The sequence below is a fragment of the Tetrao urogallus genome (assembly GCF_951394365.1).
Source record: "Tetrao urogallus genome assembly, chromosome: 2".
NCBI classification, from domain to species: domain Eukaryota; kingdom Metazoa; phylum Chordata; class Aves; order Galliformes; family Phasianidae; genus Tetrao; species Tetrao urogallus.
The window spans coordinates 81471147-81492101 of NC_136814.1; the positions used below are offsets into that span (position 1 = coordinate 81471147).

The following is a 20955-nucleotide window of genomic DNA, read 5'->3' on the forward strand; positions in this document are numbered from 1 at the left end:
CTTTTCTTCCCCCCACCTTGATTTATTCAAATTGCATTGCTTACTCTGAACTAGAGTTACTGCTTTTTGGTTTCACCTAAAGTACACATGAAAGTAAACTTAAGAAAAGGAACAAGCTTAGCATGATCGCCTTCATAAGCTCTTTACTTCCCTAACCTGATATAGTGCCTCACTTTGACAATTAGGGTCTACCATTCATGCAGCATTCAGAGATTTTTCTCGAGGAAAAAAGCTTAAGACCTTAGCTTAGGATTAGCCCTAGCGGATATTGGGCTGCATCCCACCGCTGAACAAAACAAAATCAGTACTATCACCCCCAAAACCACACATCATGCTGTTTAAAAGGATGTCAGGCTCTGAATTCTCAAGCCTATACTGTGTCTAAGCACGAAAACAAGCAACTGTGTACTGGTAATCCAACTTCAAAGAGCTGAGTAAATTATTCCACTTATTTAGTTCTGAGCAAGGATACAAAAATCAGCATTTCACATATTCCCTGTACAGAAAATTGAAATAGTTTAAAGTCAGAAATTAGAAAAACTTACAATACTGAGTCTATTTGATTTCTGCTGAAATGCATTATTCTGTTTAAAATGTAACTAGCCAATAAAATGTAGTGCTGTAGCTTTATCCTGCACTGCTTTTCAGTTTTCTTGACTGAAAAAAAAGTCCATAATTTACTTTTCATACATGCTTATTTTGAGCCTGCATATTTGAAAGCCCTACTGGCCAGTGGGTAACTTTGTTTTCACAATAACGGCCTCTCAAAACCAAATTCATCATTACAGCAGTTTTGTCTCAACTAATTGCACTTTGATACAAGAAGCCTGAGCATCGTGGAATCAGGAACTGAACTTGACGTATATGCTCCTGATTTCAACACGCAGAATACATTAACACAGACATCGTGCTGTGAGACAAACTTGAAAATCTTATGATGAAATTAATCTAAGAAAAGCAGCATATGGTTTTGAACATTTTTTCTCAAAGTTACAATTTTTATGCAACTTTTAGCTTTTATCACAAGCACCATGAATAGTAAGACCAGATCTGGGAACATCACCCTTGAGGTTTTTGGTACCACTTCAGCAAAATTACTGGACTTAGGTTAGATGTTAGCAGGCAGTTTTTCACACAGAGGGTGGTGACGCACTGGAACAGGTTGCCCAAGGAGGCTGTGGATGCCCCATCCCTGGAGGCATTCAAGGCCAGGCTGGATGTGGCTCTGGGCAGCCTGGTCTGCTGGTTGGTGACCCTGCACATAGCAGGGGGATTGAAACTAGATGATCATTGTGGTCCTTTTCAACTCAGGCCATTCTGTCATTCTATGATTAAGGAAAGCAACCCCAAAGCCTAGTGAGCCTGTTCTTGCACCTGTTTGACTTGTTCATAGAAATGACATTACACACACACCACAGAACCACAGGGGTTGTAAGGGACCTCTAGAGATCATCAAGTCCAATCCCCTGCTTAAACAGTCTCCCTACAACATGTTGCAGAGGAAGGTGTGTCCAGGCAAGTCTTGAATATCTCCAGAGAAGAAGACTCCACAACCTTTCTAGGCAGGCTGTTCCAATGCCTCATCACCCCTGCAGCAAAGGGGTTTTTCCTCATGTTCAGATGGAACTTCCTATGTTCTGGTTTGTGCCCACAGACGCCTGTTCTGTCACTTTGCTTCCTCACTGACTAACACATGCAGGAGAAGGAAAGAAGCATACTGGACATGCCAAAAGAACACCCACCTCCACCTTTTCTTCCTCTTTCCTGTCAGTTCAAGGCTCACTTAAAAGATAATCACAGAACAACATAGAGATACAAGTGCATAAGAGCTGGGCTGGGAGCCAAGGAGAACCGATGAAAACAAGTAGCAGGGTGGGAGGCAGGCACCACACTTGTGTGAATTTGCAGGGCTCATCTATTGTTTAAGTATTTCATAATCAGATTGTGTTCCTATATTAGACAAATCATGCAATTTATGAAAGTCAATGAAAGAAAAGCCCAGGCAAAATGGAATAAAATGCTGTTTCCTAGTCAGCAGTAACATTCATCTCTCCAGCTTTTCTGGATTCTATTCTTAATGCTAGGACAAATAAACGATTTCTATTAGTCTGCAGTACTATAAGCAAAATCTGATTACTCATTCAAATATACTAAAGCAGAAGTAGATTGTCACACTAAACAGCTAGGCTCACTGTTTAAGATGACCTTGCAAGTCTTTTAAAGAAGCATGGGAACAAATTGTTTAAAATCATCTTCTACTTTGGGATCAAAGTAAACAGCAGTAAACTGTAGCTTACATGAAGTAACCTTCCCTCTATTTCAGTAGAGCTTCTCTTGACTTCTCTAGTTTGCAGGCTGTTCAAACCTTCTAAAATAAAAATATCATTCAAAGATCCACTTTCTCAGATGGCAAAGGTAGGATAAATACCCAGTCTCTACTCCCATCCTGATACTCATTCTCTAACAAAGTTCACTCAATAGTCAGGTTGACCAATAAGTTTTGTGTTAGGCCATGCTTAAATAATGCAGACATATAAGAGTTTAAGCATACATATATGCATATAAAAATTAAGAAGCATGAAGCAGATTGTACGCTCCATAAACAGCTGTATCAAGAAAAATAGTAAGACTCGGTACTTCATTAAAATCATCTTGAGCGAGATCACACAGCACGTGTGGGAGAACCAGGGGATCAGACCCAGGCAGCATAGGTTCATGAAAGGCAGGTCCTGCGTGATCTACCTGATTTCCTTTTATGATTGAGTGACCTGCCTGGTGGGTGAAGGAAGGGCTGTTGACATAGTCTACCTAAACATCAGCAAAGCCTTTGGCACTGTCTCCCACAGTGCATTCTCCTGGGGAAGCTGGCAGCTGGAATGGGCTGCCCAGAGAGGCAGTTGAGTCACCATCTCTAGAAGCATTAAATAAACATTTAGATGTTGTACTAGGGGACACGGTTTAGCAGGGAAATATTGGAGGTAAATGGACAGTTGAAGTAGATGATTTTGGAGGCCTCTTTAAACCATTGTGATTCTAGCTTACATTTTAAAATTGCTTTGTAAGAAAGTCACTTATCAGCTTACTGCGGCAAATGCACAAAAGCTATTGGATTAAACAGCCAGTATGTCTTATTGCCCATGTTTGCTGTCACAGTGCACCTCACTGGAAGCAAGGTTTTAGCATTTAGCAGAGCAACAAGACCCACAGAACAGAGACCTACAACATCTTAAAATCTCTCATCAAGGTACTACAAAGAACGAGTAAAAAGACAACAGGAACAGTAACCCCATTTTATTCCTGTAACACTGAAAGAGATGCACAGAAAGAACTCCCAAGCGTACTGTTAAAGAACTATCCATCACTAAAAGAGCAGAACACCACAATACACAAGTTCTGAAGAAAGCTATTGCTTGGGTCATAACGGTTTGCTGCTACCAGTGTAACAGACAATGCACATTGTACTTGAAGGATGTAGGAATCAAATTTCAAGAGATAAAAGAAAGCATTTATTACTGTATCAAAAAGTTTTCTAACACAAAGGACATTTTAACACAGGTAATCTTTTCTATATTTCTTTCACGGAACTTTCAAGTAAAAGTGACAGAATTCTTAGCAAAAATGTTTACTTACATTGAAGGCATTAGCTGCATTTTTATCATAATACTTCTTCTTTTCATATTTATCCCTGATGAAAAATTCCACAGCTCTGAAAATAGCTAGTTTAAGGAAAACGTGTTCAGAAAACAGCACCAGTAACCTAAAAGGCAGATGGGTTATTCAGATCAAGGAACTGCAGCAGATTCTGTTCACTCAATCACAATAAATAATAAACAATAAAACAGAAAGCACTCTACAGAGTTACTACTTCATCATCAAAAAAGTGCATCCTTTCACTGCAGAAAATTAATCAGTTCAATCTTGTAATGAAACAATATCAGAAGGATATACTAGAAGTAGCCAAGTGTTCCACAGCCATGATATTTGCAGTTAGTATTTATAAGCTGCAGCACTGCAAAAACCTGCAACAAAGGTACTCATGTAGAGCAAGTAATTAAAGCACAGTTTATGATCATAACTTGGAAAAAACACTTGCTCTTCAAAAGAAATGTATATCTCTGTTTTTCAATTTGAACGGAGAAGTTGCACAAACATAACTGAAACCAGAACATACAACTCATTAGCTCAAGCACAGATAGGGCACTAGCTATTTTCTTTAAGCATTACCTCAGCCCAATAAAGCAGCTCATCCAAAATAGAGTGAATATTTTAACTTCACTAACGCTGACTCTGCAGTACCTGTAAAATAAATTTTAACTAATCTGTTCAGCAATATCATCCAATTTTGAAATCAAAGTTTCAACTATGGAAGCTGAGGTTCATTGCATCTTTTCATTGCATATTTTTTTTCCCCTCAGTCAAAGGAAAAACACTTTAGTTCCATTCACAATCTCTTAAGATTAGCAGGGAGCTCACTACACTCAGTTCCTTCCTTCTGCACATCAAATTTTATCTTCAACAATAACAGTTTCAAGTGGTATGCAAGCACTACCTAAACACCTGCTTCATAAAAAGCTGCAATAACAAAATATTCTTTCTGTTCTGCTTACGAAGAAGCAAAATTGCTTCTGACAGGTTCTTGGCAACACCAAGTAAAGTATTCACAGGCAGACCAGTACTCATATCCAGAAAGAAGAATACAACTCACACAGCTGTCATGAAGGGGCTCTCTTCCCTTCAGCACTACTTGTCAGAAAGCAGCCTAGACCCGACAGACACTCTCCCTTTAGTGGCTGGCCCTTATATGAACCCAGCATAGCTCCACCCTGGGCCCACCTCTTCTTGTGGAACAATGTACCTGTGTTCCCTGAGCCAATCACACCCCTTCACCAGGTGCTCAGTGACCAGTTCAAGCCCTGACCTCACAGTTTCCCTACACTTTCATACCTCTTTTCAAATGTATTTGCATCCTACAGAGTATCTCACGCGCTCCGAAATATCAGTATTAAGATAGCTATATACACGTGGCTCTTCACATGTACTGAAGGACTGACATTTTGCCCAAAATCAAGGTAAAAAATAAACTGCAGATGAATGGAAGCCACAGAGTATGCAGTACCCATAATTTTTCATATTTAATTAAGAATAAACAGAATGACCTCAGAAATGTTATTTTCAATTTGCATTACAAATTACTTGCTGTAATGCATAAATTAAGTGTGAGGACAAGAGGGAGAAAAATTTTTTTTCCAGTTTCCCAGACTGAACACTTGATATATGGGGCAATTATAAAGTCTGAATTTTAAAAGTATTAACACAATCAGAAGTCTTCAAGTTTCACAAGGTTGATTTTTTTCAGGATGCTATTACTCTGGGGTATTCAGTTGTGTATTATGCATTCAAGGTAACCCACATCAACATACATGAATTTTTGAACACCAACAAAGTTTCCTTTGGTCAGTAACCTCCTGAGCTTTTATTAGCAGAATTTAACACAGATGCCAAATCTGATTTCAAAGGCAAAAAAAGAATGAAGAGACCAAAAGAAAAGATCTAACCTGCTCTTGGAACGAAAACACTTTCAAACAAGAGGAAACTAGTGCCCACATACAAACATCAAGATGATTCTCAGAGGTCTCCTGCCAGGCACAAGAGAAGATGAAAACGTGCCCAGAAAGGTCAGTCTTGTGGTAAAGAAGTAGAAGTGACTGGGGGATTTTTATCAGAGATTTTCCTTCTCTAAGTTTCCTATGTCTCCACTCAGCTTCCTCAAAAGCAGAAGTATGAGTACATCCCAGTACTACAGGAAACTAAAAGCTAGCATGGAATAATATCTACAAATTCAATCAATATATAGCAATGGGTTTTCACAGTTCACCCAGAAGATGATTCAGAATATTATGAATGTTAACAAGCAGAATACTTGCAAGACAACGATGATTTTATTCTGATACAAAACATCAAAAATGAATGGCACAAAGAAATCCGTATCACAGCAGCTTGTCACCAATGTCAAGCAGCTATACAGCTGCCAAAACTGAAGGGAAGAGAGTTAAACCAGAAAACATCACCATCCTCTTTCCCTGTACTGTATTTTTTAATAAAGAGGACACGTGAAATTAAATAAACTCAGTTTAAAATGTCACCTTTAGAAACTGACAAAAGACTAAATTATTATCTCCAGTGTTAACAAAAAGTTTTAAATAAGCCTGGAAAGGCAAAAGTGATGATTTTCTCAGTTGCCAGAGATTTACTGTGCAACAAAGCTACTTTTGGCTTTACTCAGAACAAAAGCTTCAAGCACAGCATTATTAGTTCTCCTGCAATAACACCATTACATTCAAGTTAGCTGCAGTACAAAATGTACATCAAGTTTTAAATAAGTTTTAATCTAAGCACTTCAGTCTTATGATAGATATCAAGTTTTACAGTACTACAGCTGGAAAACTACTGTGCTATGTAGTTCCAGGTTTGTTTGTTTTAATTATGCCTAGGCACATTTAACTCAAAAGTTACTGGAATATCAGAAACTCGTCAGATTTGCTTAAATGCACATTATAATTACGCCTGCAACCATTTAAAAGAAAATCTCTTGATACATGGCATGTCAAGCATACTATCTAATAAACAGAAGAATCAAAATTGCTTTTATATAGAGATGGAGAAAATTCAGATCCAGTTAAAGCTAAGTCAGTTTGTCAGCCTCCATAGCCTCTATTAGACATATGAGAGCAAGAAAAGATTCAGCTCGATTAACAGTAAGGTGTAAGATCTCATTATAATGAAGAGTTCCAGTAAGATCAAGTGAAGCAAATCCTACCTGTGGAGTACCATCACTAAATCAGAAGCTAATTCAAATCCAAATTAACACTACTATAAATTTTACAACTGATTCCATACATTTAAGAAAGATTATTTTTGAAGAAAATGAATTATTTGTGGCAGATAATTTTTACTCCAACCCCTCCTCTTCCAGATACCTGGTGATAAACACACACCAGCATAAGTGGCAGCTGACAGATGTCTGGTTTATTCAGAAATTCCCGTGCTAATCATCTGTGCTCACACAGTTCACAGAGTACATACACTTCAACTTCAGAAAACCATACAGTTAATCTGGAGAAAGAAATCTGTTCTTCACTTGTGTAAGATCCAGTGACTTATTTTACATTACCACTCAGCTTATTATATCTTGTTCAAATTCTTCTAACTTTAGCTGGCAGTTATTCAAGACAAAGACAGAATTGAGAGCTCCCTGGTATCGCTCCAACTTCCTACATATATGGAATTTATGCAGTCACTTCTTTTGACAGTAAAAATAAATGAGGCTTGCCAAATCTCATTGCAAAGTAGATTTGCTATAACTGAAGCAATTTAAACCTTTTCTGAACTGTTCCCAACTTCTACTGCTTTTTCTTACATGCCAATATCAATGAAATAATGAGTTGCCAAATGGAGAATTTTCTTGAAATAGTAATAACATCTAAATTGCATTTAAAATAATTTCAATATGAAAACTAAAGCAAAAAGGATACTGATCTGTTTGAGGTCTTCGAAAGTTCTCTGGTAGATTTGCTTCATAGAGTAGTCTTGCTTTAGTATTTCCCATTTCTTGCATGCACTAAGGAAATGTTGTAGAAAACAGTTAGTTCATGACCCTTGCATATTTCCAAGTATCTACTTGATACAGTCAGAACGCTAAAGGTGTGACTGAATGACGCTGCAGGTTTTAAAGTACTTTACTGTCCCACAGTTATTGCACTTAACAAGCTTCAGCTTCTCAAACTCATTCAGCATACCACAGATTCTTATGATCATGGGTATTTCTGATCCTCACTTGAGAGGAGTTCAAATTACGTAACAAAATTATTCACAAAATTGTTTAAATAATATAGTAGGTATTTGTGAATTGGTTATAGCTGACTAAAATCTGTTCAGTCCCATGGAATGAAAACTGAAAAATCTCTTGCACTGTCTATAAAGGACATCCTCTGCTTACAATCAGAAGATCTAAAGAGTACATGCAATACTTCATTAATATAGAACCACATTTGAAAGGAAGGGAAGGTAGAATACTCTTAAATACACCTCCTAAAAACCACAGGTATCTTTTTTTGGTCATGTAATTCTCCTGTCTGTGCAGAGGTAGTAAGTTATCTTGTTGAACAGTTGCCCTAAAACATTTGAAAATCACCGTATATCTCCTGTCTCTATCCTTTGCTTGTAAAACACGATAAACTCAATCCTTTCAAAAGTATTCCTAGAATTCCTTCCAATTTGAAAACACATCAGCATTTTACCTGTATTTGCTCAGGTGTCCACTGGTCCAAGTTAACAGATTTGACTCTTGATATATGGACCCCAAGATTTCGATGTATTCCAGCACATCTGATGCAAATAAAAACACCAGTGTTCCATGAAGCCCATCGTGGACCTAAGGGAAATGTGAAAATATATTAGTTAATTTCAAAATTCCATATACTGTGACGATTTTCTTTTGCATTATTCTATTCTAAACAAAAGGACATCTGAAAAAAGGCTGACAGCTCCTTCTCCAAGACATCTAATTACTGCTAATGTGGTCAGCCATTTTATTTATGACTTTCTACTTAAAACTGGTATCATATAACTTTTCAGTTAGCTGGAAAACACACCCCAAAGAAACTTTTAAAAGCTGGCTTATGAGTAGCAGTAAGATTTTGTTTACACTTCGAATAACGCTTTATATGGCTAAGCATCAAATGCAAAGATCAGCAAAAATCAGAATATACCCCTTTCTCTCCAATTAAAAACCTCCTAAGAAAAGCATGTGTAACTAGCTTGAAATTAAATGCAGAGTAATCTTATATTAATGAAACAAATCCTTAAATACCTATATACGCACGGACTCCACAACACTAGCACGCGAGCTCTTAGGGAGCAATTATACAGGCATTTACAAAGTCAAATGATCAAAATACCCATGATGTATTCCAGCATCCAGACAATTTATGAACTTTACCATTGTTTCTCAGCTGTGCTGGCATGATGAGACAGACTTACATACAGTATGCTGTCCTGAAATCCCAGACACACCTGTAAGAGAATCAAGTCTAGCTCCACTTGGGTTATTTGACTGCAGTAATTTCAAGTCAAATGCCTTTTAAAATTCTCTTTAATGTTTTTACGAGGTTTTTTTTTTTTTTGAGTGCAATTTATGACTCAAGACTCAAATGCATATTAAGTAAAATTGTAGATGATACTAAGGCAGGAGGAGCTGTTGACTCCCCTGAGGAAGGAGATACCTTGCAGAAAGATCTTGACAAAACAGAGGGCTTGGCAATCACCAACTGCATGAACTTTAAACAAGACCAAAAGCCTCCGCTATGCACTGTGTGGCCTCAACTTGAGCGCTGTGTGAAAGTTTGGGCACCGCAATATGAGAACGACATAAAACTACCAGAGAGCGTCCAATGGAGGGCTACAGAGATGGCGAGGGGTCTGGAGGGGAAGATATGTGAGAAGCACTGAGGTCCTGAGTTTGCTCAGCCCAGAGCAGAGGAGCTGAGGGGAGGCCTCATGGCGAATGCAGCTCCTCACAGGGAGTGGAGGGGCAGTGACAGGGCCTGAGGGAATGGCATGGAGTTGTATCAAGAAAGGGAGAGCTGCGGGTCAGGGAAAGGTTCTGCATCAGAGGTTGGTGGGCATGGAACAGGCTGCCCAGAGCAGTGGACATGGCCCCGAGATGCCAGAGTTCAATCAGTATTTGGACAATACTCTCAGACATAGGGTTTGATTTTGGGTGGTGCTGTGTGGAGTAGGAGTTGGACTCAGTGATCCTTTGCGATCCTTTCTAACTCGGGATATTCTGTGATTCTATGCCTCTTAACTCATTTTTTTTTTTATCTCACCTCTCAACACCACCAGCCTTAAAGGCACTGCTTTAAACTCCATCAAGTTCTGAACACTAAGGAATAAAGCGATTAAATAATTAACTGTCAGAAGCAGGAAAGCAGGAAAGCAGGAAAGTGAAAAAAATGGAAAGTGTTTAGAGCAGTTATCTTCCCCCATGGTAAGGACAGATGCACATCCAGATCACAACCATAACTAAAGCACTGTGCATTACTATAATTAACACAGTATGTAAATACTTTCCTTGGACCTAGAAAATCGTGCCTCCTTCTCCTATCTTTAGGTTAGGACTGGCTAGAATCAATCCACAACAGACAGCCTAGCACAGGGTTGCTCACTTGCTCTTCTGTGATACAGAATGAAGGTAAAGTGAGAAAACTTAAAGATAATGACAGTTTAGCAGGTGAGATCAAAGCTGTGTGCACAAGCAAAGCAGGAAGAGGGATCTACTCATTACCTCCTACCAGCAGGTAGAAGGTTAGCCACCTGCTGGAAAGGAGGGCTTCAGCCTTACAGCTGCTTTGGAAAGTAACCATGAACACCAATGTCCCTGCTTCCATCTCTTATCCTTGAACTTTAAATGCACAACACAACACTGGTAATGGAATAGTCAGTCAGTGTCAGCAGTTACTAGTCTCCTCTCAGTTTCTTGTCCATTCACCTCTCTCACTTGAGAGGAGGAAGACAGGAAGGGAAAAGTCTTGGCAATGCACAAGCACTGTTCAGCATTAGCAAAAACAAGGAAGAAGGAAATCCTTTCAGTTAGCTTCCATTCTTTGGAATTGCTGTACAAAATCCCAACACACATTCACACAGCCCTGTCTTTACTGCAGAAGGCTTTCCACTTAATAGTTATGTTTTGAGTAGACACTTTGCTTTTAATTTGTCTTGTTCATGATCTCAGCAAGTCAGACTACCTTATGTTCACTATTTGACCTCCAAAATCATAAGTATTAAGATATCTGGCAGTTTTAGAAGTAATTGCTACCATCATAAAGTTAGATTTCAGGGGTCAAGAGAGCTAACAATTACTCACTGAAACCAACATTGACAAACCACACCACACTCCATCTTCAATGGGGAAACTAACTCTAGTTAGGTAAGAACTAACAGTAAGGCTATTTGGAATACAAATATTGGAACAGCACAAAAGCCAGCAACCTCTTGATCTATCATTTCCCCCACCCCACCAAGGACTACATACATAGCTAGAGCACAGGAAAACCCCACTACCAACACACACTAGTTTTAGCATACTAGAAGGGAGTTTTGCAGGCTACCTGCCTCAACTAAAGTTGTTGAATACAGCAAAAAACTTACTCTACATACTTCCTTAGCCACCCTGTTATAGATAACGTAACTGTTTATGCAGGTGCTTAATACAGTCACCCTCACTGTGTTACTACGATGACACATTTATCTGTAGTATCTATGCATCATATTTTTTATCTGTAGTGTATCGTATTTTTGCCCCTCACGGTGTTCACACTGCCACTATCATTGTGTTTATTTTTAAACGTGGCTGGACTACTACAACTACACATCCCATCGGTCTGTGAGCTAGGCATTGCTCTTCAGGCCAACTGTCTAGTTCCCTGTTCCTCGGACTTTTTCAGCTATCGTATCCCATATGCATACATTCTCCTTTGATAAGATGCAATCAGAATGGGGGCTCTACATGTCTGAGGTCTATTACAATAAGTTGGGACGAAGATTGCTAACCTAAAATTTTGTTAGCAAACAGTGAAATCATAACATACCATAGTTACTATTCTCTTGAAAAGGAACAGTTTTGTTATTCTCAGATGTTCATTAACTTTATTTAAGAAATAACTCAGTGAAATAAAACTTCTGAAAGCAACAGAGTAGCAGACTAAGTAGTATAACTGTGCTGACAAACCTGAGAAAAAAAAACTGTAACATCTTAACAAAAAAACCTTCTATTTGAGATATTTATATGTTCATGTAAATTAATCAAGATTCTTCAATGTCCTGCTAAACGGAGAAACACAAGTGGTGTTTCCCACTGTACTGGGTCTGGCTGGGATAGTTTGCTTTCTTCCCAGCAGCCCTGCAGCTGTGTCAGTGTCACACGCACTGTACCACTGTGTGCTCAGCAGTAAAATCCCAGGGTGAAGAGGAGGAACCCATGGTTACACAGCCTTGAGTTCATGAACAGCCCCAACTGTGATACATTTGAGTATTTAAGGGACCACTGAGGCTTCAGAATGACACAGCCACAAGACTCAGCATTTTCTGGCCTATCTTCAGCATTCAGAGTTGACAGATAACTTGTAAATTTAAGAAACATGCTGAAGAGAGGTTTTTTTCCCCACTTACAGTAAACTTCCCTGTCACTACTGTTATTGTGCAGAACATTCTCCCTATTTGCAAAAATATCTCCAGCTACTGAAAAGATGAGAACATCTCAAAATCAGACTTGAGTTTTTTTCTGCCTAAACATAAAGACCTTGAAAGTCCATGACAAATTTTAAACACAAGTCTTCACAGAAGCTGATTTAAATCCAATTTTTAAACTGCTGAAAAAGTTATCCATCTTCACACAACACTCTTGTATTACAAAATGCATTTCAGAGGGTGAATTTTGTGATCAGCAAGCATCATTTTTAGATATTCTGTTGAACCACACGCTCTTCTCTAAACAGATTTCAGAATCTTTGCACTTTTCCCTTTTTGGGCTATCACTTTAAATAATATGGGAAGAAATATCAAAACTGGACTAGTTCCTTGCATGTTTTTAATGTGCCCCTTACATCTCTTCCCTATTCCCACAGCTCACTTTGGGCAAAATGCTTTTCTCCTTCATATTAGAAAGTAGATCAATTAGGCAGCAGTAAAAAATACCAGCATTGCTGATGCTCCCTGTTAATGTAACTAACGTAACTGCAACTTATACATACAAGTTTTGTGGGTACAGCTGATCTAACTCTTCAGGCAACAATAACAACAGCAATGACAATGCTGAGTCTGGTTTAGTGCATCATACAAGAAAACACAAGCCAAAGTACATCTGTTATAGGAAGCCTAAGGCTTAAGTTTCCTTCCCTTCGCCACCACTACCTGCTCAGCTGCTGGAGTAGCAGGTTAACACAGAAATATTTATTTGGCTGCAGCAGAGGTGCTGCCCACACTTACTGAACATCTTAACTTACAAAGAGCAAAGAGGTGAGAACTGCAGTAAAACGCACAAGGACGTGGCCTTACATTTCTGCATTCACTGTCAAAGGGAAGGTGGCTGTTTTACATCTCAACAAGCTACTCTAAATCCTTTGGACTATGTGCCTTTAAATAGGTAGCATGGAAATTAGTAAGTTTTCCTTATTTAAAACTTGATGTCAGTGACAAAAAGCTTGCAAAGGTTTTCACTTTAAATAAGATTTAGAATCACAGAATCATAGAATCACTCAGGTTGGAAAAGACCTTGAAGATCATCGAGTCCAACCACAACCTAACCATACTACCCTAACTCTAACAGCCCTCTGCTAAATCATGTCCCTGAGCACCACATCCAAGTGGTTTTTGTATTACTTCAATTTGCTTATGCTCTACATCCCTACAGACACTGAGCAGCAATTCTACAAGGAAGGAAACCAGTTACACATAACAGTGCACTCAGTGCTTTGCATTCTCGAAATAATCTGTAGCAAACTTATCTGGGGCCAACATCACCTACATCTTCCGCCAGACACAATTCTGTGATTTATCCTTTCACTCTGCTCTGACCAGGAAATCCACGGTAGTAACTTTAATTCCCTTCTCTTTTGCCAAACAGGAGGAACACCGGCTGACACTTTATTTGTCGAATAACTGGCTCCATCTTGTGGAAAAGCGAGTTAACTGCAAGAAGATTTACTGGTCTGCTCATTGCCAGCCAGTTCCTACAAGTCACCTTTTTGCCAAAGATATACCAAAATCCCAGAGGCTGCTATCAGCACACGGACATGCAGTGCTCTCTCTGCATTACTTCTCAGTGTATTCAGACAGCACAAGCACCCTTCTGCTAGAGACTTTAATGAGTTATCAATCAAAGTTTTCCAGAAACATTTATCCAAGCTGAGTTCCAGATCACCAACAGAAGGCAAGCGTTCTTATACACCAGATACAGAGAAGGAAAGGAAAACAAACAGGCAGCTGTGTTTAGCAGAGTTCAGCAAGCATTGGGACAATACTCTCAGAAACACAGTCTGATTTTTGAGTGGTCATATGTGCAACCAGGATTGATCCTTGAAGCTCCCTTCCAACTTGGGACAGCCTATGATTTCATGAAAAAGAATGGCTAACACGAGTTCCATGGGGCAACAGGGAAGAACAAAAGCACAAGCAGAACCAAAGCGACTCCTCTGAATACCTCCTGTCAAAACACTAGAGACAGAGATTAGGCCAAGGGGAGACTAAGATGCTCAAAAGCCATACAGTCAAGTATTTTCAGTACAGTCCTGCTGTTTCAAAGATCTCTCACCAGCTTCACTGGAAGCGCTCAGTCCTCCCGAAGGAAGTGGAATCCTACTCACCATCTCCTACTGTGTGTAACCCATCACACATGCTCAAAAACAAACAGCAAGAAAAAATACCCCAGAACAAACACACAAAAACCTTAACTGCAGTGTTAATAAGGTCTACTGAATCAGTTAAGTCTTCAAAATAGGAGGAAGAAGCCAGGAAGAAAAATGTCAGATTTAATGAATTAAAAACCAGACCTTCTTAGAAAGAACATGTGAGGTCTTCAAGATTTTTAAAGATCTTTCAGCTAAGAAACTGTGCAAGAACAACTCCACAAGAATCTTTACTCTTAAATAAAATGTTCTTCAAAGACCTTGAGTCTTTGGTCTTTAGAAAGTACTGATATGAGACTATTTACCTACTATCTGTTCCACTCATTTAGTTTCTGATTTTCACCTGTAGCACATTTTTATGTCACTCCGTTTCCCCACATTAAGCTCATTTTTTTCCTATGCAGTAGAGGAGGAATTCATTCTTTACCTCCGTGCTTTATCCAAGCACTGCCTTCATGTGCCTTTCAGACGTGAACATCTACGTAGGCAACAAAATGCTCTTTTATATAAAAAAGGCAATGAATATCTGTAGCTTGAACAAATATGCAGAACCATAAAACAATTTGGGTTGGAAGGGACCTTCAAGATCTCCTCATTTAAAGTAGTTAGTAGAAATCTCTTGCTCTTCTCTGAAGTGGAATTCTTCCCAAAACAAGATTTTCAGCGGTTTTGTCACACAATCAAGGCCAGAATTCAAGCAGAAACTTAAAACTTGCTACATGAAGAAAAGCCTGGGGAGACTTCAAACACAAGGAGCAGCTTTTGGTAGTTTTAAATAAAATTGAACTCAGCAACATGAGGTCATGCTGAAGGTCAGCAATAAAAGCAACTACACACTGCTAAGAGCTCAGCTCGGTAATGGCTGAGAATTGTACAGCTCAGGATTTATTGCAAGAACATTGGAAAAACAAGACTTGGATGCATAGCGCGGCTATTTTTAGCCAAAATCTGGTAATTGCTGTAGAGTTTCAAGGACAGAATTCCCAATACTTTGTCTCTTCCATCTGAACAACCAATTTTCATGAAAGCCATCTTAACTGCAAAAGCCACACAGAAGTATTGTCTCCGTGCACAGGCTGTCCTTTCCCCTGGAACTCAGTGAAATCCCAATCAGCCTGTTCCATTTCAGCCCACTAACACCTACTTCAATAGCAGCAGTAATTGTTTAATGTGTTTCAAATGCAGTCAGTACCCTATTTCTACAACATACAATATAAAAGGGGGCCTTAACTAGAATGGAAGTTCTTACAGTTCTGTTTAAGCCACAAAATTTAGTATACACAGTTGATTTACTTGATAATCACATACAGCTTCAACAATAACAAATTAAAATCCAAATAATAACTACTTTAACTCTAGGATATATTCAAGTAATACAACAAGGACACAACAGATGGAACCAAAATATTTCAGCCTCACTAACAGTCACATATTAGAAACATGAGTTTGACTGAATAAGACTATGGGATGTTTGCTTTTCCAAAACTAAAAAAAAATTAAAAAATTTACCAAAGATTAGATGATCATATGACATGAAATCTAAGTTATCAAACAATAAAAGTACAGTATTTCCAAGCTCAGTGTGAACTAATACACATACACACATCCCATACATCACTGATTCAAGTGATATTAGGAAAAAAGTGAGATCAAGATGGCCTTTTTGAGGATTTGTTCCCCAAAATATCACAAGGTCTCCTATTCACCCTATCTATAAGATGACAATATTTTCAATAGGAATGCTTTTAATACTTTTTAAAAACAACATGTCATTTTTATCTCAGTGAATTGTCATAAATCTTCCCTTAAAGCATCACTTTCCAAACTCAGTACGTCCCATCACAGATTTCCCCAGTCACTCTCACCATCTCCAGGCAAGCAGGCCCACAACCAGCTATTAGAACTGACAGAGCTACCTTGCCTGCTATCTCGAGCTCCTCACCCAGCACAAACAGAGAGCATAAGCAGAGTACATGGGATGTTTCCACAGCAATGCTCTCAGTCTTGCAGAATGGCAGCACACCACAGCGTACCCTTTGGAAAGTAAAGTCACAGCTCTTTCACATCAGATGTTGTCACAGGTGCCAACCTGGTCACATTCAACAAGCCAGCAGCCTTAGGAATCAAATCTGGATTTGGCTAAGGAGCAGAGCTCTGATTTCATTCAGCCTCTTGGCTCAAAGAGAAAGCACTGCTCATGTCAGAGTTCAAGCTGCAAGAAAAGAAGTGTGCAAGCACTCACTTCCTCTTAGCAGCATCTGGTATTTTCTGTAAAGACAAGGTTATGTTGCATTTTCACATTTCAGTAAGAGGCTTCTGGTACTGGTCTTGACTACAGTTTTTCCCTTGTCTGCAAGGAACTACTGAAAGGCTTACTGTTTTTAAGTGAACAACTTATATTCCTTTCATATGCAGAAATAAAAACGTAGGGAACTGTGACCTTACAAAAATGTTTTCATAGGTTAATAGCTAAGCATTGAAAGTACCACTGATAAGAACTACATATATATATATACACATATATGTAAATCTGTGCTACTCTGTTGGGACACAGCGAGTGCCCCCTGCAGCCACAAGCTGCAAGTCCCACAAGCACCTGCTGCAAAGCCTCAGCCAGCAACTGAGTTCTTTCTTTAATCATGACAAAAACCTCAGAAATAAGACTTGCTTGCAGCACACATTTATAATACAGTCTGCTTGTTATAAATAAACAAGAGTGAAAGATAAACTTTATCTACCAGATTATCTATCCAGTAGTTGTATTAATTAGCTCCTCTCTACCATTTTTACTCAAATACAACTGAAAAGGAAACTGTCCAGAAAGCACCCCCCGAACTACACAACCTCTACACAGACTTCATGCACTGGAGATGCTCTCCCTCCTTCTTTATGCTGCACTACAAAGCCAGTAAATGCACCACCATAACCTCTCCACGTGAACCTCTATTTTCTCTCTGCATTGTTTTCTAGTAAGAGACTGAAGTTTGTAGATACAAAGCAGAGTGCCAAATTCAAGCCTTCACACTGGCCACTCTCTTGTACCAACTTTCTCTAGCATACTAAATTTCTTCATTGCAGATCTTGTGCTGCTGTTTTGGATTTGAGACCAAAACAGTGTTGATAACACACCGATGTTTGAGTTGTGTCAGAGGTCTTTTATATTTCTCATGCTGCCCTGCCACTAAGGAGACTGCAGGATTAAAAGACTTTGCGTGGGGACAGGTACAGGACAGCTCACCCAAAGAGACCAAAAGGATATCCTATAGCATATGAAATCAGCCCAGCAATAAAATTGAGGAAAGGAGGAGGAAGTTGGGGGATATTTGTGACTGGCTTGTCTTCCAAGTAACCATTACATTTGAAGTCCTGCTTTCCTGGAAATGGCTAAACATCTGCCAGCCAACAGGAAGAAGTAAATAAATACCTTACGTTATGATAGAACAGTTTAATTGGAAGGGACTTCCAAAGACCATTTAAGTCCAACTGCCTGACCATTTCATGGCTAACCAGAAGTTTAAGCATATTATTGAGGGTATTAGAGCTCAAATGTCTCTTGAACATTGTCAGGCATGGGGCCATCTGTTTCTAGAGAGCAGAGTGCAGCACATCCTCTGCTTCCTCTCCTTAGGGAGCTAGAGAGCAGTAAGGTCACCTCTCAGCCTCTTCTCTCCAGACTGGACACACAACCTAAATGCTCTCAGCCTCTCCTCACAGGAGGGACATGCCAGCCCTACTACCAGCTTTGGTGCCCTCTCTAGATGTTTTCACAGACCATAACATCCTTTTTATGTTGTGGAGACCAGAAATGAATTAAATATTAAAGACGAGGTCATACCAACATGTAAGTGGGAGAATCACCCCTTTGACCAGCTGATTTAACACACTCCAGAATGTTGTTTGCCCTCTTGGCTGCCAGAGCACAATGCTGGCCCATGTTAAACCTGCTGTCACCAGCACCCTTCAGATCTCTCTGCCGACCTGCTTTCCAGCCACTCATCTCCCAGTCTGTACCTGCATCCATCATTACTCCACCTCAGGTGCAGATCCCAGCACTTGCTGAACTTCATGCTGTTGCTGACTGTCCAATGCTTCAAGGTATCTAGATCCCTCTGCAAGTTCTCTTGTCATTCAAAGGAGTTAACAGCATCTCCTCATTTAGTATCATCAACAAACTTGCTGAGGATGCATTTCATTCCATTTTTTCAACACTGATGAAAACGCTGAACAGAATTGGCAATTGTACTGAGCCCTAGGGAACCACTGTCCAGAAGGCAGATGTAGCCCCATTTACTACAGCCCTTTGGGTTCTGAGATTCAGTCAGTTCATCAGCCAGCACAGCATGAATTTGTTCAACTCAGAGTTGGACAGTCTGACCAGAAGGATACTGTGAAGGTTTGAAATCCAGAAAGATTACATCCACTACCTGCTCTTCATCTATCAAGCATGTGACTATCATAGGTAGTCAGATTACTAAAGCAGGATTTTCCCTTGATAAATTCATGTTGACTACGCTAGATAACAGCTTTGTTCTTAAATTATCCTTTCAATATCCTCCAGGACAACCTTCCCCATAATTTTTCAGTGACTTTGACTTGTTTGCATACGAAGCTATTGCTTTATTTGTTAAACCACCTTTGTCCATGAGTATTCTCATTTCTACTCTTCTGGTTCTCTCCTCCGTCCCAAGGGGCAACAAGCAAGTAGCTGAGTGCTAATGGCATTACCCATAACATCCATTCACCACAACAGTATACTCACCCATCTTTCTCCCCACATACATATCTATGTTTTTTTGCTCACCTCCTCTGCAGTTTAAACAAAGTATGCAGACAGTAATGCTGCACCACTCACTCTTATCTTCTACTGAGCTACTGTAGGGGGCTACAGTAACACACTGTAGCTCAGGCACAGGAATTTCTTACTAGATAAATGCCATCTCACTCTTGGATAATCCCCAAATTCTCCTGTAACAATATTACTAACCTCCAGAGCAGCAAGTGCTGTGCACTTCAAGGTACGAACTTAAGGAAAGAACAAGGGAAGAAACAAGAGAGAACCAAGCTTTTCTGGGGACCAACCCACAAAACGTGGTACAAATACTGCTCTACGAGATGCTCAACACTTGCTTTTTAAGAGATACAGCTGCTGTATTTGCTCAGCCAGTGAATGAAAATCAAAGTAATTTAAGTGAAAATTAGGAATAAGCCTCATGAGGTCCTTCATACCAGTCTGATGCTGCAAGCATTTCTAATTAGATCAGGCTACTCAGGGCTTTATTCAGTTGTCTTAAACACCTCTAAGGTATGTTCCCATAACCTTTCAACAACTTGGTATTTGACCACCCCATGGTTAACAAAACCAAAAAAGAGAAAACTTATTTATATCTAATCAGAACATATCACCCCAGATAAAGCTGAAATGAGCTTTGCATTTTCTCTCGAAGGTATCTTCTCGTTTCATGAAACTATGGAGTTTCTTCTCTGAGATGACATTAGATGAAATACAATTCAAACGAATTTGGCAAAATGATTGTCTGTCATGCTGGAACATCAACACACAAATGTTATCAACTAAACATGAGTGGAAGGAAATTTCCTGTTAAGCAGTGTTCTTTGCTGTAACCTGATTTATGTGACATAAGAGAAAAACTTCCCTTTTTTTTTTTTTTTTTTCCTAAAGAGCTTATTTAACATTATTACTACACCCCAGTAACCACTCACTACCTCACTTTGAATCTACCTGCAAGTCCCAGCGCATTCAGGAAGAACAGGTTACACACAGTGAATCATTTCCACTTCCTTTTGCAGAGATTCCTATAGGACTACTACAGCCTTTCATCCTACTAAGGAAGTCCTATGCCATAAAGCTTTAACTGTTTAAGTACTTCACTAAAATTGCATTAAAAATTCCTGTTCCCTCTGCTTAAAAATGAGCTAGTATACATGAAGGGTATGGCAATCAATAACCAAACACTGATCAAATAAAAAACCAAAATCATTTCCCCAGCCATGCAAGGAAGTACAGCTCCTCAGCCCTCATCAGCATATCCATTTTCTTCCACAAAAATCAGAGACAGGCACAGCTTTGAGAAACAGAACCGTTTTTACCAAATCCCAGCTGCAGTTAGTTGCTTGGCAACACTGCCCCTCAGCATCAACCTCCTGTCCAGGTTCTGCTCTGACAAGGGCTAAGCTACCCGCCACATGTCAGAACAGTCTGCAGGAAGCAAATACCTTTCCTCAAGAGATAAAGGGCAACTGAAGGTCTGGGTTAACTGAGACAGTCAGCATGCTGACCTGGGCAATTTTTCACATCCCCCATAAAACATGTCACCATATCTGTGAGCAACAGTATGCTCTCCATACCCAAAGCTACAGACTTGAAGCACTACGATGCTCTCTGAACCTCTAAGTTCTTCCTCTTCTTCACACAGTGACCCCACAGCACAAAAGCAACCAGCTCCTCTGATAGGATGATCACAGATTAACTCTT

At 39.4% G+C, this 20955-nt stretch overlaps 1 protein-coding gene across 1 annotated transcript in view; it reads right to left on the reverse strand.

Annotated features, from left to right (window-relative positions):
- SMAP1 (small ArfGAP 1) overlaps positions 1–20955 on the reverse strand; it is a gene marked incomplete at both ends in the record, with an annotated part of 93216 nt that overhangs the window by 60221 nt on the left and 12040 nt on the right. The window contains 3 exons of the mRNA XM_079550094.1: positions 3631–3706; positions 7533–7618; positions 8298–8431. Of these exons, the coding sequence (XP_079406220.1) occupies positions 3631–3706; positions 7533–7618; positions 8298–8431 (296 nt within the window). The remainder of the gene's footprint in view (positions 1–3630; positions 3707–7532; positions 7619–8297; positions 8432–20955) is intronic.